Source organism: Rosa chinensis, chromosome 1, assembly GCF_002994745.2.
Source record: "Rosa chinensis cultivar Old Blush chromosome 1, RchiOBHm-V2, whole genome shotgun sequence".
Classification (NCBI taxonomy): Eukaryota; Viridiplantae; Streptophyta; class Magnoliopsida; order Rosales; family Rosaceae; genus Rosa; species Rosa chinensis.
In genome coordinates this window covers 47,908,487-47,923,965 of record NC_037088.1, presented here as the reverse complement: position 1 = coordinate 47,923,965, position 15,479 = coordinate 47,908,487, and the positions used below count along the sequence as shown (strand labels likewise).

The following is a 15,479-nucleotide window of genomic DNA, read 5'->3' as shown; positions in this document are numbered from 1 at the left end:
CTCCCTCACACGCCACAGAGAGACTCACATGCATTTATACATGTGTGCACAAACATACATACAAATGCACATTTGTATAGACATATTTCTATATCTGTATAAATGCATAAATCTATTTCATATAGTGTTCCTATGTTCTTTATTATCCATCTCCAAAAGAAAATGTAAAAGAAAAATGATGGATATACTTGCTTTAAATATAGAGTCAAAGAAACAAAGACTGCTGCTGGATAAAGGGAGGATGGAACAAATAACATACACACAATGGCTGCTGTGGTTTTTTGATATGCCACCATGGGTTTACTGAAACAAATGACATATAATTTACTTGTGCATTATCATAGTATAGTTTATTAATATAATCTTTATTTTGTTAAAAAGAATAAGATCCCCCTTTCAGAAAAGAATAAGATGCAGGAAGGATTGAAGGTCCCCTTGGTATTGTCTTTGTTTTAGATTTAATTTCCTTCACTATGCTATTTTGTTCCTCATTGAAAAGCTGAGTCATTTCTTCTCTGAATCTCGCACTGACCAGGTTATAAAAGCTACTCATGCATCATGCTTGTGATACTTTTATATTTTTCACTATTGTTAATATATTGTTGCAAGGATCTCATGCCTTTCAAGGAAACTGTTTTTCTTTGTAGATAGAGGTGTAGAAAATTAATGAGCCTTATGCTGAGAAATTCAGTGATGCAATGGTACTGTTAGTTTGTATATTTGGGAGCATTTGGGATGCTGATTCATACTGCTGAAAAATAGTTTCATATCTGAGATCAAAACAGTTGCATGTATTAGAAATTATTCATGCAATGGTGGTTCTTTTCTGCCCCATTAACTGGTGATTATGAAAGTGGACAGATTTGTACGTCTATGGCAAAACTTTTGAGAGGTAGAAATTGCCATTTGAATTCTGTTTTGACGTCGATAGAATGCCATTAAGATTCTTTTTAGACTTGGTATTTGCAGTCCGAAGAGTAATTTTAGCCAAGGTTTTACGAAGAAAATTGAGATTAAATGTGCAAGGTGCAAGGAAAACTCACCGAGTACTTGGTATAGGTTCTCATTCGATGGACAAGTGGCTCAATCTACTGTTAGATGAATGTATTTGTATTAGTACTTAAGGTGCAACAGCCTTAATATTAAAAACCAAGTCTCTACTCAGATCATAGTTTTGATTGAAAAGTCATCCTTTGGTTCACATAGATTGAAACCTATCATAATACTAATCTATTTTCACTCTCTCTCGGGCTAATCGTAGGGCATTTGTAAGACACGGTTCTCTTGCACGATTATTTTGCTAAAAATGGTGATATGTATAAATAAATGTAACAAGAGGTTAATAAATTCACTGCTTTGAAAAAAAAAATTCTGCTCTGTTCTACTGGATACTACTGTACAAAGTCATTTCTTGAAATTCGTAGATGCGAAATGTGGACTAATACCCTTTTATAAGAACTAACTAGCTTCATACATAGGAATAAGTTAATGTCTCAAAATTTGTTTGAGAAGTGCTTGAAACTGATTTGCTCTCTATTGGTCGTGGTTTCTCATCGATCTGTCCACATGAATTACATCTTCAATCCAAGCAACAATGTTGTATGCAAAACTTTCCAACACTCTTGAGTAGCTCTCTAGTACTGCTTGCCCCACATCCTGCAAGAATACAGAAAATTTTATCAGAAGAGAAGAAACAATAATACCTCCTACTAAGAAATAACGATAAGCTTTTCGGTTAAGTAAGATAATTTGATGAACCGTTTCATGATGTCAGTGTCGTTTAGTAATGTAATTAGAATACATTGTGTTTTTAGTCTTAGAGAAGAATAAAGATCAAATATCCTAGCTATTAGTTTAGTTTGACAAATTATCATAATGACCATCATCCTTGTGATTCATAAGGAATCATGAACACTTATGTATTACCTTGTTGTATTGAATCTTGCATGTGTCCAAGGATGTCTGAGAGAGCTCAGGATATCTCTGCTTCAAAGAGAACAACAAGCTCTCTGCTCTTTCTGCTAGGACATGGTTTTTGTCATTCTTGTCTGTCTCTGACATTAGATCCTTTACCATCACCCATGAAGACTTTGAATTACTCATGCATGCTTTACGTCTCCATGTGTACATTGAAGATTCAACTCTATCTGCAAGTTCAAGTGCTTCATGTTCAGAAGCTATGTTGAGACAGTCTAGAAGATACTCTGGGGAGAACTTCTCTGAGGTACACGTGTAGCGGTAAATCGAATCTCCCAAGCAAGCTTTTCCACTCTGTCCACAATAGTTTTGCAGAACAATCCAGTTAGTTAAACAAGTGTTCCATTCTAATCTATAAATCATACATGACAATTGGGAACGACTCAACAATGCATCTCAAGCTAGCACCGCCCATTTATGGTGCCCGTTGTTCATGTGAGGTGGACATAGACATACAAGTACATATAATATCGGTGCAGCCCTAATATGTGGTTGATACAATAAGTAATAAGCGGGGATGTGGCTTTGACTTTTGAGGTTCCAAAGTAGGACATCGAGCTGTTTTACACCAACTCCTTGCCAAGGAGCTATGGAATGGGTCGACAATGTATATCAAGCTAATGGTGATTACCGCTAAATAATTGAACAACAGTGAGGCATGCATAGAAAGTGGGATTGCATTATGATCAAAATAGTGCCCTGAGTGCCAAATGATAATATAAATTATGTTCCATATCTTTATTCTATAAAAAAAGTTATAGTTAAAAATTCCATCTTCATGCCTTGAATGGTTCTGTAGTTCTGTACTCAGAAAATCAGAATTATTAGAAGAAAAATTTGTTGGTTGATTGAAGACTGAATACCTTTGGAAGACCTGCCATGTATGACTCTGGGATTTCCATCTCAGAAAGAATGCTGCTGTTGATTGCCATAGCTGCTTTGTGAATTTGATTAGAACTGTCGCGCTTGTGTCTCAAATGCTTCCTTGACTTCTCAGAGAGGCCACCTGGAGGAACACATGGAACCGGCACCCACCATTTCTCCTCATTCCGCTGCACACTAATCCTTCGAAACGATCCTGATGCTGATGCAGATGTAGTTGACTTTGATGAAATGCTCCCTTGTTCTGCATACCAAAACTCTGTCTGTTGAAAACTATCAAGCACTTCCTGCCCAAAACACAAAACTCTTGTACTTCAGGCTTTGATTAAAACATTGTTTCTAAAGAATGTGATTTCTTAGGATATGATTAAAACATTGTTTCTACAGAATGTGATTTCTTACAATGAGCATTGCATCAAGCTTTTTTAAAGCTGGAAGGTTGATATAAATATCAGATCTTGGTCTGCTTGTCATCATCTGAAAACCAATCGAGAATTATAAGAACAAAGAAAGATAGCAGAAACTAGGTAATATATTTGTCATGGATTTGAGAATCTCACCTCCACAGATGTCCCATTTGGTAAAGTTTGGGATACTGGAGTGAGGTCTACTATGTAATCACAAACGGATAAAAGACAATCCATTTCCCTTCTCCACATTGCCTTCTTCTCAGGATTCAAAGGCTCTAACCTCAGATTTGCCCCAAAAATAGTGGCTGCAAAGAAAAAGAACCTCAAAATTTGACACACTGAGATGAATATTGGCTTTGTCTGACAAACAAATTACATGTCATAATCATGAAAATCTGCAGGAAGAGGATAATTACCATAGAGGTTGGTAATAGAATTTGAAATTGTAACAGCTGTGCATACACCTTTCCCACTCCCTGACATGTCTTCACCCAACAAGAGCTTTGCAAATCTTTCTTTCATCAACTCTAGTTCTGCCATTCATTTACATGAGTTAATATTTTGGTCAAATTTTCAAAGCTTTTGAATGAGTACTGAGGCAGACAAATTTTTAATGAACAAAATCTATGCAAACCCACCTAAATCCACAGCTTCAAGATCTTCAAGTTTATCGTCTGTGAGATTCATGTGTTTCTTCATTCCTAGTCTGCTGAGGACAGTTTGGTTACTGAGGTTGGATTTCACATTTGGCCAGCAAGAAGGAGAAGCTTCACCAGAATAGCTGCTGTCACCTACTGACCCAGAGAAAGCCGAGACATCAGAATTAGTCCGGCGGTACAAAAATGAATCACTACTCATTGTTGAAGTTTCTGCTACTGATTGATCCATAGAAGAAGGTGAAGGTTGATATCCCAGATCATAACTTTCATCAGAGTTCAATGAATTGTCCATGGTAGTTGAAAACTTGTGGCCTAATTCCTCAAAAACCTGCAGCTAAAATTTGAAGTGTTACACTGTTACCGGCCATTTGGTTTATATTCAACAAAAGAAAAGGCAAATATGAATCTTATTTTCATTTGAAGCAAGAAGCAAAAAGCAAAAAAGGTCTATGATAGGTAGTTTTCATGCAGAAGACTACAATAATTGACTGCAAATGAAAATAACTAGGAAATTTGAAAATTTTAGGCAACGGTTTTAGGGAAAAAGCAACGGTCCAACAGTACTTTTTTGTTACCTTTAATTCATAGAGATTTGAATTTGAACTGTTGAAGATGGCTGTAGCTGAAAATCGTTTTGAAACTGTTCCCTCCCAAGCATGAACTTTAGCTTTGATCACCAAACACTTTTTCTTTCTAAAAGAAATTAAAAGCTTTCTTTGAAGATACCCACATCACCACAATCAGAAAAAATAGAACATCTTGGACAATCTGATTGAAGTGTAAACAGGAAGAAACCCAGAAGCAAAAATGGCTGATTCTCACTGTGGAACTGGAGAAAGAAAAAGGTGGGTGCCTGGAAAAGTATATAGCAGAAACGGCTACTGAATCTTAGTTGGACATGAACATGAATGGGTCTCCGGCCTTATATAGTCTAAATACATGATACAATAACATAATTTAGAAGCAAAATTACAATTAGTGGACAGATAAAATTTATTAGAGTTTATCTGAACTTCTAATATACTCCACAGATTGTGTATCATTCTACTTAAATGTTGTCATATTGTTAACACACTACATTTTTAGTAAATAAAACATTGCTAGTGTACAGATACATTGAATAATTTCGTTATAATCATGTTTCTTAAATAAGATCAATTAGTTGGTAAAATTTTAGACATGCAATCAGTAATAACTCTTGTGATGTGGTCATGATCTGCATGTGAACCACAAGTACCCAAATTCATGGTCAATCATAATCATCAAATTGACACTTTCCTTCATTTGTTTCACAAAATTGGTAGGCTAATAAACTTGGGAAAAATCATAATCAAAACCAAATAAAATAAAACAAACAAAAATTAGAACATGGGATCTAATCAGTTGCATGTATGTGAATTTAATATGAAGGTCTTAGACTTATTAGTTGCCCAGCTAGCTAGGTGGTCGGAGGCTAGACCAGAAAGCATGTGTGAAAGTCTATATATTAATCCAATGAAGAACAATGAACCACTCCCAAACTCTATATTATAGGGGAATATAAGGCTTGAATAAATAGACGTGCCTCCCATTAGAGCGAAGACTTGTAACTACTTCTTGTTCATGCTTTGAATGTGTGTGAGTTGACAAATAGAAAGACACCTATTCATCATTACATGAAGCTACTTGACTAACAAAGGGGTTATTACTTATTAGTAAGATCATAAACCCTAGAAACTCGTAATTAAAAGATCATATCAAAATTCTTAAATTCATTGATAGAATCATTCCTATTGAGAACAATTCAAATCAAATCGTTTATCACATTTGTTTGGTAGAATATGGAGCATATATATTTGATGGGTGCAACTAGGGGTGTGTGTCGGTTTTAATTTTTTTTTTTTTTTCTGTAAGAATTCACATCCGACTCAATTATATATAACCGGAGTTTTCACTTTGAATTTAGTTGAGTGTTCAAATCCAATCCAATACAATCCGTACGTAAAACAAATATTCACAATGCAATTCCGCATTAGGTTAGGACTAGGCTTAGATATAAGATCCATCCTTCAATATATTCTTAATGCAATTCAATCAACCTCAAACTTATAAGAATTCATCCAAAATTAATAAAAATTGATTAATTTTGATGGGTTTAGACTTTAAAATATGAACGGTAAATGGAAAATAATATGTGAGCAAAGCCTAAACTTATGATATATTTCAGCATCAGAAAAAGGAGAAGAAAAAGTTGTGTTTGATAGTTATAGTAAGATACATTTTATTTTACTGAAACTTTGATATTAAGGAGTCGGTTTTAATCGGGTTTTCAGCTCCCGAAAACCAGTATATGATCTCCGCACCCCCACACACGCAACACACACACACAAAAAAAAAGAAACCAATATCCATTCCAATAAACACTGGGTTGGGCTGGATTTAGGTTTGGTTTGGATCCTACACACCCTCCCTTTGCAATTGAAACTGAGGGAGGCGAGTTTGCTGCCCTTTCTTCCAGATACCCAATGCTAAATTTTCCTTGGACACCTAACTGGGCTTGGTTGTCCCTACCCAGCCCACTTTGCAAGATTATGGTATGACTTTGGAAGTGAAGGCCTCGAAAAGTTCATATTTTTTCCTTTTTCAAATTCTAAATTAGATCTAGGATATGTAGTTCTTGTTCCTATTGCTACATATTAGTAGAGCACTTTTAGCCTTTTAGGGTCGTGCTCCATAAGAGTGTGTCATTATGTAATTTCACTTAAGATGAATGAAATCTGACGTTTGCTACTAAAGAGGTAAAAGAAAACTATGCGGCTAGTATACACTAGTTGTTTGTTTGTTTGATAATTATAGGGGGATGAAGCGATATCCAATTTAAATTTAATTCGTATTGATAAATTGATGGTCCAATGCATAAGAATGCGATTTTCTATATAGGAGATTAGGAGTAATGGAATTCGTATTTGTAAACAAAAGCAAAAAAACCATGAGATTACTACGCATGATGAACTATAAAATGGAAAAGGTTGGTCTCAATGTTTGGTCGGAAAGAGTTGCTAACATTCCTTAATATGTTTCCGACTGTTATTAGAATCCGTTCTTTGACAAAACAAAAACTTCCACCATAAACCTTTCCATAAGTTCGCAATGGTCCTGCAGATTGATCCTCTTGGTTTAGTGTTGTTCTCTGCTAAGTACTCCCTTGTGTTCACTACTGCTTCTTTCTGCATGTCACAAGCATCATGTAATAAGTTGAGCATTACAATTTTCTTTCTGCATATCACAGACTCTTGAATCGAAAGTCACAGCACAAGATGCTCGGTAATTAGTCAAATGTACGATCTTGTCTGATGGTGCGATTATAATGATTCACAATTTGATAACATGAGATAGCAGATAATTCGTAACAAAAAAATCCGTTGAAGCTACTTACATTTGCAACAAATCTGAATCCAATCTTTATCTCTCCTTTATAGGTGTCATCTTCAAGTACAACATTATATGGAGCTGGTTTTACTTCAATGAATCCTCTGTCCTTTCCCTCAGTAATAATTCCACCAATATGAATCCTACATATATAGCAGAACCAAAAAAATCTTTTAACACTGGGAAAAAGGTAATAATTACCTGTATTCCTATGAAATTTATCCAAGAAAAAAAAGAAGAAAAAAGATGGTAGATTTTATGATTTAACTTACATGGTTTCACCAACAAATCCATCATCTGTGAACATCTCAGTGTCCATAATTCTGAATTTGAGATGAGTCAACTTTTTCCAATCAGAAAATTCAAATGTGAATTTTTCATTCCAGCAAACTTTTTCATCTTCTTCTGCATCACATAACCAATTAAACTGGCTAGTAGCTAGGCTAACCTAAAGATGATATACAGCATTATATATCTACTGTCCAGTCCAGAGAGAAATTAAAATACTAATTAGAAAATTAACCTGATGATTTTTTGCTTCTGTACACTTGAGTGCCACACTCTAAGATAACATAGTAGGCCGGTGTACCTATACAAAAGTAATGAATCCAGAGTTAAACCTTAAATATCCTAGTCTCTTCATAGAAAGATTTCGGATCCGTATGGCACATTGTGTTAGATTGTAACAAAAATCAGGAGATCCATTATTGTGTAATGGATCTTTCAGAAGTTATTAGAATCTAGTATACTGCAGCGTAGCTGGCCTACCGAGGACATTGGTGTGTCTAATGTCTTCAGCATCAACAAGAAGTACTTCAAGTGTTCCTCCTCCTTCGATGTATGGCTTCATTGTGTACATGCATTCATATTTTCATGGAAGAGGGCCGGGATCTTCTGTCTATATATAATTGCAAATTAAATAATTATTTAATGAGGCAGTTTCCAAAGTTAACCTAACTGTAACATAAAGATATATTCACTAATTAACCGGCTGTTTTGTATAGGAGTTGTAGACGTTTTAGTTGGCAATTTGCACTTCAGAAATTAACGTGTTTACCATTTCCGTAAAAAATTCATGAGTTACATAAAGCAGCACGCCGTTGCTCCGAAGTAAAAGATAAGCCCCGAATACGTAGCTCCACTGATGACCAAAGCCATATGTTATGGTTTTACCATTACCCTGTGAGCCCACTAATAAAACCTGTATCTCCAAAAGTGGTTGGTCCAAAAAAGCTTGCAAGTGCCCTGAAAATTTTCTCATCAATTATCTGAGGTTCATTATTGATCATATAAAGACAAAGAAGTGAGTCAAAATTAAAGATATTGCCACTGTTAGATTAAATGATTAATTACCAAACTACTTTACTAGTCATCATGAATTCCTTGCACTTGTGCAATGCACTTAAAAGAATTAATCAGCAGACCAAATTAAATAAATATTGACATGCTTCATTTCCCTTGTTGAAAACTATAGTGGCAAACATGCCATAATTTCTACTTTATGAACACCATCATTTCATTTCATTGTATATCTAGCTGATTAAAAGTAACCATGAAATTAACTGTAACTTAGGAGTAAATTTGGACATCACCATCACCCAGCATGGTATATAATAATGCCATGTGTGATGTGTGTCTATGATTAATGAGTTTAAAGCTTAAATTCAGGAAATATTATTCAACAGCAACCAATTAGGTTCCACATGAGGTTCTTGCTGTTGCTGGTCAAAAACGTTTTCCAGAAAAATATGTAGGGACTACAAATAGCTAGAGCCCCCATGCATAACATGATAGCAGAATTTAAGAAATTCCATATGACCTGGATACCTACTTACACAGCCTGTCTTAGCTCCAATATAACTGCAAACAAATTATATATTAGCTTCCTGGAATTGACTTGTGATTGCTTATACAACAGCCAAAATTCATACTTCAATTTCAAGCATACAAAAGTCAGACATATATGGACAATTTGGTTCATACCTACTCGTTCGTTCCCTCTTATGAGTAACATATTTTTATCTTTAATTTTTATAATCCGTACTGTTTATGTGTTAAAGCAAAATATAAAGATCAATCATTTCTGCAAAAATTCAATCAACTTTAAGATCGTTTAACCAATTGTCAGATAATGGACGCTTCATCCTACTAAATATAATTGTTTGCAAAAATAATCTTTGAAGGGTGATTTATAAAGTCGATTGTTCATATTAAGAAAATGTAAGTGATAATACGTTAATCGCAAAAGAGCTATAAGAGCAAGTTCAATCTAAGAAATTTCTCCACATATATTATTGATATTTTTTTCATAATTCATACTTAAGTTATGGTTTTAATTAAAGTAGGTATAATTCTGTGATGAAACCACCAAGTTGTCATTGTCCTATGCCACTACAAAATCAATGTCTTCACAAACTCACACATATATAACCAAGCATCTATATATAATAGCCCAACCCAGATGGACAAATTAAACCTTTTTAGTTACCTATATTAATTCTAGACCTCTAGGCTCTAGCTAGAAGGCAATGTCAGAATCTCATCATTCTTCTTCTGTTGAACTTCCCATGCTAGACATCTCTCAGCCCTTGAACCCATTAGCTTCTGATTTGCCTTCTCTTTCTGAAGCCTTGAAAACATGGGGTTTCTTCCACATCACCAATCATGGGATCTCCAAAGATCTTTTCACAAAACTACAAAAACTTTCAAATCACCTCTTCAGCCTCCCTTCTGATACCAAACTCAAACTTGGTCCTTTCTCTTCTATAAAAAGTTATACCCCTCATTTCATAGCCTCCCCCTTCTTTGAAAGCCTCAGAGTTTCTGGCCCAAAGTTCTCTGAGTCTGCTCAAACTTCTGCGGATGTTCTCTTTGACCAACACAACTCTGAATTCAGGTATCATATACACTCAAGTACTATCAACTTTCTGTCATAAGAATGGTTAAAGATATGTATGATCTTCATGTTCTTCAAGTCTCATAAGTACATTGTTGCCTAAGCTTTTGAGTTTTGAGTTCTAGCAGTTGTCTAACACATCAACTTTATTAAGACTGTATATATATCTTATATATTTTCTTTGTTACAAGGGAGGCCAGAGGGTAGCGGGGTTCGACTCTGGCCTTAGGCATGGGGGTGTATGCTCTCAACAACCGGAGCTACAAGCCCCCGCTCTTGTATATATGGTTTTTTTTTTTTTTTCCTTTATGTTTTTCCATTCTTGTTAACTTGCTTTAACGTGATTGTTTGTTTGTTTATATTAGTGAGGTATTACATGAATATGGGAGCAAGATGGCAGAATTGTCTCAAAAAATCATAAAGATTGCTTTGATGAGCTTGGGGAGGATTTTGAGAAAAATACTATGAATCTGAATTTCAGAATTGCCATGGTTACTTGAGAATGAATAACTACTCATCACCTTCAGAAGGTTTAGAAGATCATGATGAGGTTGAAGGACTTGGAATGCACACCGACATGAGCTGTGTGACAATTGTGTACCAAGATGAAATTGGTGGACTTCAAGTGAGATCAAAAGAGGGTAAGTGGATGGACATAAGCCCATGTGAGGGAACCTTGGTGGTGAACGTAGGTGACATGTTTCAAGCTTGGAGCAATGAGAAGTTGAGATCATCAGAACATAGAGTGATTCTCAAGCAGCCTGTAAACCGTTTTTCGCTAGCCTTCTTCTGGTGTTTTGAAGATCAGAAGGTGATTTCTGCACCAGATGATGTGGTGGGAGAAGGGAATGTGAGGATTTACGAGCCATTTGTTTGCTCGGATTATTTGAAATTCAGAGAGAGCAATGAGAGAGGGAGGTTTGAGAAGGTTGGGTTTACAGTGAGGGGTTTTGCAGGGATTAAAGACCAGCAAGTTATAAAATGTGACAGTGGAAAAGGAATTGGAAGTGTGGCTTGTAATTAGGGTATGTGACTTGTTAACCTTACATGTCTTGTAATTAGTGTGTACGAAGTTTGAAGCATATATAATTAATTTGTATGTGCCAGTGTGCTGGAGTGAGATATACAGAGAAGAAATGGGGTTGGTGTTAATTTGTTGAGTTTGGGGAGCTTAATTTGACATGTTCATCAGTTGATAGGAGAAAGGTGTGTACAGTTGGAATCCCAACTTCCAACTTATGCATTCTTATGATATTATCCTTGTATTGCTGCCTATATTCTCTTTTTCATGGTCCTTATTCCATGTTAAGTTATTCTATTTTTTCAATACAAATATCAATTCACAATGGAACTGTTCTTGTACCATGTCAACATTTTAAACTCATACTTCTTAAAAAAAAAAAACATTTTAAATTCATATAAAAAGAGTGATTTATATTTTCTAGTAAAAGTTTGTGGATTGCCAGCTCTGATAGCTTGTTAGAGTTTATTGCACCATTTAATCCAAAGTCAATTGATACTAGGAACAAGGCCCATAAATTAAGTTAAGAATTTTTCTGATCTGGTCGATTCCGTTCTCAACTTGCCTCCATTCTCTTTGTTTTGGTCATGTAAACCTGCTTTCTTCTTCTTCTTTTTTTTTTTTTTTTTTTTTATCATCAAATCAACAACTCATATACAACAATTAGTCTATTGTGAGTTGAACCTGCTTTTACTTTCCTATTTCAATGAAATTTCATTTGTTACCAAAAAAAAAAAAAAAACTTGGAGTGCCACTTTTTGTGTCCTTGAAGAATTATAACAAGCGTAACTTAGGCGGTTATTATGGATTTTTTTGAGGAGTATGGAATTAACTCTGGCCAATGCATTAGCAAAGCAAAGTCAAATATCTTTTTAAGTAAGCATATATCCCAGAGGTAGGAGTCTATTGTCTCATTTTTGGGTATTCCCCCACTCCTTTACATACTTGGGGGTCCCTATATTTCGTGGTAAGCCTCGCACCTGTTATTTTGAGTCTATTGTTGATAAAATCCGTCTTCGATTTTCAAGTTGGATGGGTTCCCTTCTTTCAATGGCTGGTAGGCTTCAGTTGATCAAATCAGTTATCTATAGCTTGTTGGTATATAGTTTCCAAGTATATGAATGGCCTATTGTTTTACTCAAGAGGTCGGAGGTTTGGTGTAGGAATTTTTTATGGTCCGGCAGTCCGGCTCAATTGATAGTCGTGGAGTTCCATTGATAGCTTGGAGAAATTGTTGCTCCCCAATGGATGAGGGTGGTTTGGGACTGAAGCAGTTGGTGGTTTTGAATCACTCTCTGCTTCTTAAAAATGCATGTGAAATTTTTTCTTCGACTATTGAAGGTTGTTCTTTTTTTTCGATCTCGCTTTTGGAAGAAGGGGGTCCTACGTTGTTCTTTTGCTATCTCTTCTATTTGGCCTGGAGTCAAGAACTTTTGGCCTCAAATCATGGAACATGGCAGGTGGTTAATTGGTAATGCACAACAATTTCTTTTTGGAAGGATAATTTTATTGGTAGTCCATTGATTGATTTTTTTGGGGGTGAGTGGGGATCATTTGGAGGGTGACCTTGCAGATCTCATTCTTAATGGTACATGGAATTTTCCTCATCTACTTCTCCTTCACTTTCCAGGTCTCTGTGCTTTTCTTCAAGAGCATGTTCCTCTGCCCATTAATTCATATGAAGAAGATAAGCTACTTAAAATTGATACGACTAAAATAGCTTCACAATTTAACCCTGCAAAATGTAGTTGTCAATATAGGATAAGCAGGGATCGTTCAGTCCGATGATTGAAGGGTACACCTACACTAAAAGGTCAATTAACAAATAAAAGAATAAAATTAGGGTTTTCAAATTTGGTTCCTAATCTACTTAAAATAAAAATGAAACAAATAAAACTATATACAATGATTAACTTCCCTAACCTAGACCAATACCACTCGGGAATTACTAAGTGTAAAAACAGAAAATCCATTTCAACATGCTATAAAAATGTGCCCATCTTAAATGCCTAGATAAGAGGTCAAATGAAAAGCCTCAGTGGATCAATCCATTTATCTAATTCGTTCTACTGTAGGCTTGAATCGGAAAAGTCCTTACCAAGCCTAATACTACTAATTTTCAAAAACACTTAGCGTAATTCTCTCAACTAGTAGTATTATCTAACCCTCGAATCAACTCACACGTGCAAATTAACCATTACACATAGAATTTAACACATAATTTCCAGAATCGTTTAACCATTGAACATGGTTTTTACCACTTTTTAGAACTAATTGCTACTTGTTTAACTTAGCGCCTTAACAAATAACAATTACTCTTGGCAAATTAAGCAAACACACAAGAACTCTCACGGTTATTCTAGCATGCGAACTTATTAACCTAACTCTGAAAATTACCTAAACACGTAAAAGGGCACAAGATTGTAACATGCATCATAAAAGAATTCTCGAAATTAACTCAATAATAAACTGAAAATCTAAAAAATATTAATAAAAATATTCTGAAGATTTCATATCTCCAATTGCACAACTCACAAATCCAAACACACAAAACCGAAATAAAAATTGTAAGTAGAGTCATAGTTACACTTTGAAGCGTTTTCCTTAGCGGCTTGGCAACAAGGTGATGAACTCGTCTCTGCTATGGTGGTGGAGCGTCCTTGACTTAGCGCCTAAGAGCTTCGTAGATTGATGGATGGATGGTGGTCACGGTCTTGTGGGTGATGGAGGTTTGAGAAGTGAATTGGGCAGAGTCTTGGAATAGTTTTTGGCCAGGAAGTGATAGGCAAGGAAGTGATAGGCCAGGAAGTGATCGGCCAGGAAGCGATAGGTAAGGAAGTAATAAAGGGTTGTTCTATTCAGACTCCTAATTTACTCTTTGAAACTCCCGTCTTACTTTATTTCATCACACTTCCTATTTACCCTCTATTCAGACTCCTAATTTACTCTTTGAACCTCCCGTCTTACTTTATTTCATCACACTTCCTATTTACCCTCTACATTAGAAACATAAAAAAAAAGCTGCCCCAATTGGTTGCCACTGCACTGCTAATTTCGGTTGGCCAGATCCAATCTGAGCGACAATCTGTTGTGATGGTGGGAGAGCCGTGAGATTCATGATCCAGAAAGAGATAAGGATGAAGGAATGAAGGTGAGGTTATTGGACAATGAGTTTGCAGAGAAAGAGAGAGGGGTTTAGTATTCTCATGAATGAAAGCCTCAAAGGTCCAATCAAACTCAAAGTAAACCAAAGATCATATCTAAATTGATACTTTTATGAATTACAATAATCAAGATCAAGATAACCAAATAAAACATTTACAATAATCAAAATATACAAGTTCATCTTCTTTGGGATCTATTATGGATAGTCTCATATATATTTTATCTTATCCATGTCGCTTTCCTATTGCAGACTTCGTTCATACATAAGTTTCGCTTTATCAGAGATGTGTTCATTACTTTTGTTCATAACTACTTTTAAGTTTTAACTCAAAAAAATTATTTGATGAGTGATCTATTGCCTTTCATTTGAGAGAGAAACCACGTTCAAAGTTCTATGAGAGAGAAGCCTTTTTTTTGTCCCGGTGGAACACATACATGATTTTTTTCCTTCATTTTTGCTTGAGAGGTAGAACAGGGATTAAATTTGTACAAAAATTGAAGGAGATCCGTATATCAAATTTGGAGGTTAGACTAGAATAACTCTTAAATAAATTTGGGGGATCAATTTGTCCTCTCTCATTCAAAAAATAAAAATAAATAATAGACAGAATTATTTGATTATGAAGACATGAAGATGACACTTGCCAACTTGTCTCCTATTTTGCCAATGCATTTCAAATAAAGTAATGGAAATCCGAAATCCAACTTTCCAATTTAGTCACCTTTTGAATGATGAAACTATTGAACTGTAAGCAAATGCACTATAATGTCCTCACTTTGTGGGCTCCTGATGCTTAGGCCACGAATCTAACCAAATTATTGATGGATGGAATCATCAAACTAAATCTTGAACCTTCCTGCTGCAGATTGGTATGTTCATGTTAGTTGAAGATTTGGAGATTCTTTGTATGATGAAAGCTTTTAGATACATGCTAAGGGATAAAAGTAGGGGTGAATTTAGGCCAAATCGGATCCGAGAACTTGATCGAACTTGGTTCAGTTTGATTTTCTTATTTTTAGGTATTAAAACCAAACCGAATCAAACCGGACCACTGTTTTCC

At 35.4% G+C, this 15,479-nt stretch overlaps 3 protein-coding genes across 4 annotated transcripts; 1 reads left to right on the top strand and 2 right to left on the bottom strand.

Moving 5' to 3' along the window:
* Positions 1 to 1,313: 1,313 nt before the first annotated feature.
* Positions 1,314 to 4,833, bottom strand: LOC112181564 (rop guanine nucleotide exchange factor 3). 2 transcript variants are annotated; one of them, XM_024319945.2, is made up of 8 exons: positions 4,504 to 4,833; positions 3,908 to 4,262; positions 3,686 to 3,802; positions 3,420 to 3,574; positions 3,262 to 3,336; positions 2,841 to 3,146; positions 1,927 to 2,271; positions 1,314 to 1,656 (listed from the first exon to the last, which is right to left on the bottom strand). In XM_024319945.2, the coding sequence occupies exons 2-8, from the start codon at positions 4,218 to 4,220 to the stop codon at positions 1,534 to 1,536; spliced, it is 1,434 nt and encodes a 477-aa protein (XP_024175713.1). In that variant the 5' UTR covers positions 4,221 to 4,262; positions 4,504 to 4,833; the 3' UTR covers positions 1,314 to 1,533. The 2 variants fall into 2 exon arrangements, with proteins under 2 accessions (XP_024175713.1, XP_024175712.1); XM_024319944.2 differs by having other exon boundaries at positions 3,908 to 4,256.
* Positions 4,834 to 6,966: 2,133 nt separating this feature from the next.
* Positions 6,967 to 9,480, bottom strand: LOC112168373 (elicitor-responsive protein 3). The gene is made up of 6 exons (XM_024305495.1): positions 9,474 to 9,480; positions 8,105 to 8,164; positions 7,860 to 7,925; positions 7,609 to 7,741; positions 7,344 to 7,479; positions 6,967 to 7,134 (listed from the first exon to the last, which is right to left on the bottom strand). Exons 1-6 carry the CDS (start codon positions 9,478 to 9,480, stop codon positions 6,967 to 6,969), a joined length of 570 nt encoding a protein of 189 aa, XP_024161263.1.
* A 324-nt stretch (positions 9,481 to 9,804) lies between these two features.
* LOC112178826 (gibberellin 20-oxidase-like protein) lies at positions 9,805 to 11,578 on the top strand. Its single transcript, XM_024317064.2, is given in 3 exon segments — positions 9,805 to 10,232; positions 10,598 to 10,684; positions 10,686 to 11,578. Coding segments are annotated over 3 exon segments (1,026 nt in total). The 5' UTR covers positions 9,805 to 9,864; the 3' UTR covers positions 11,257 to 11,578.
* Positions 11,579 to 15,479: the final 3,901 nt, after the last annotated feature.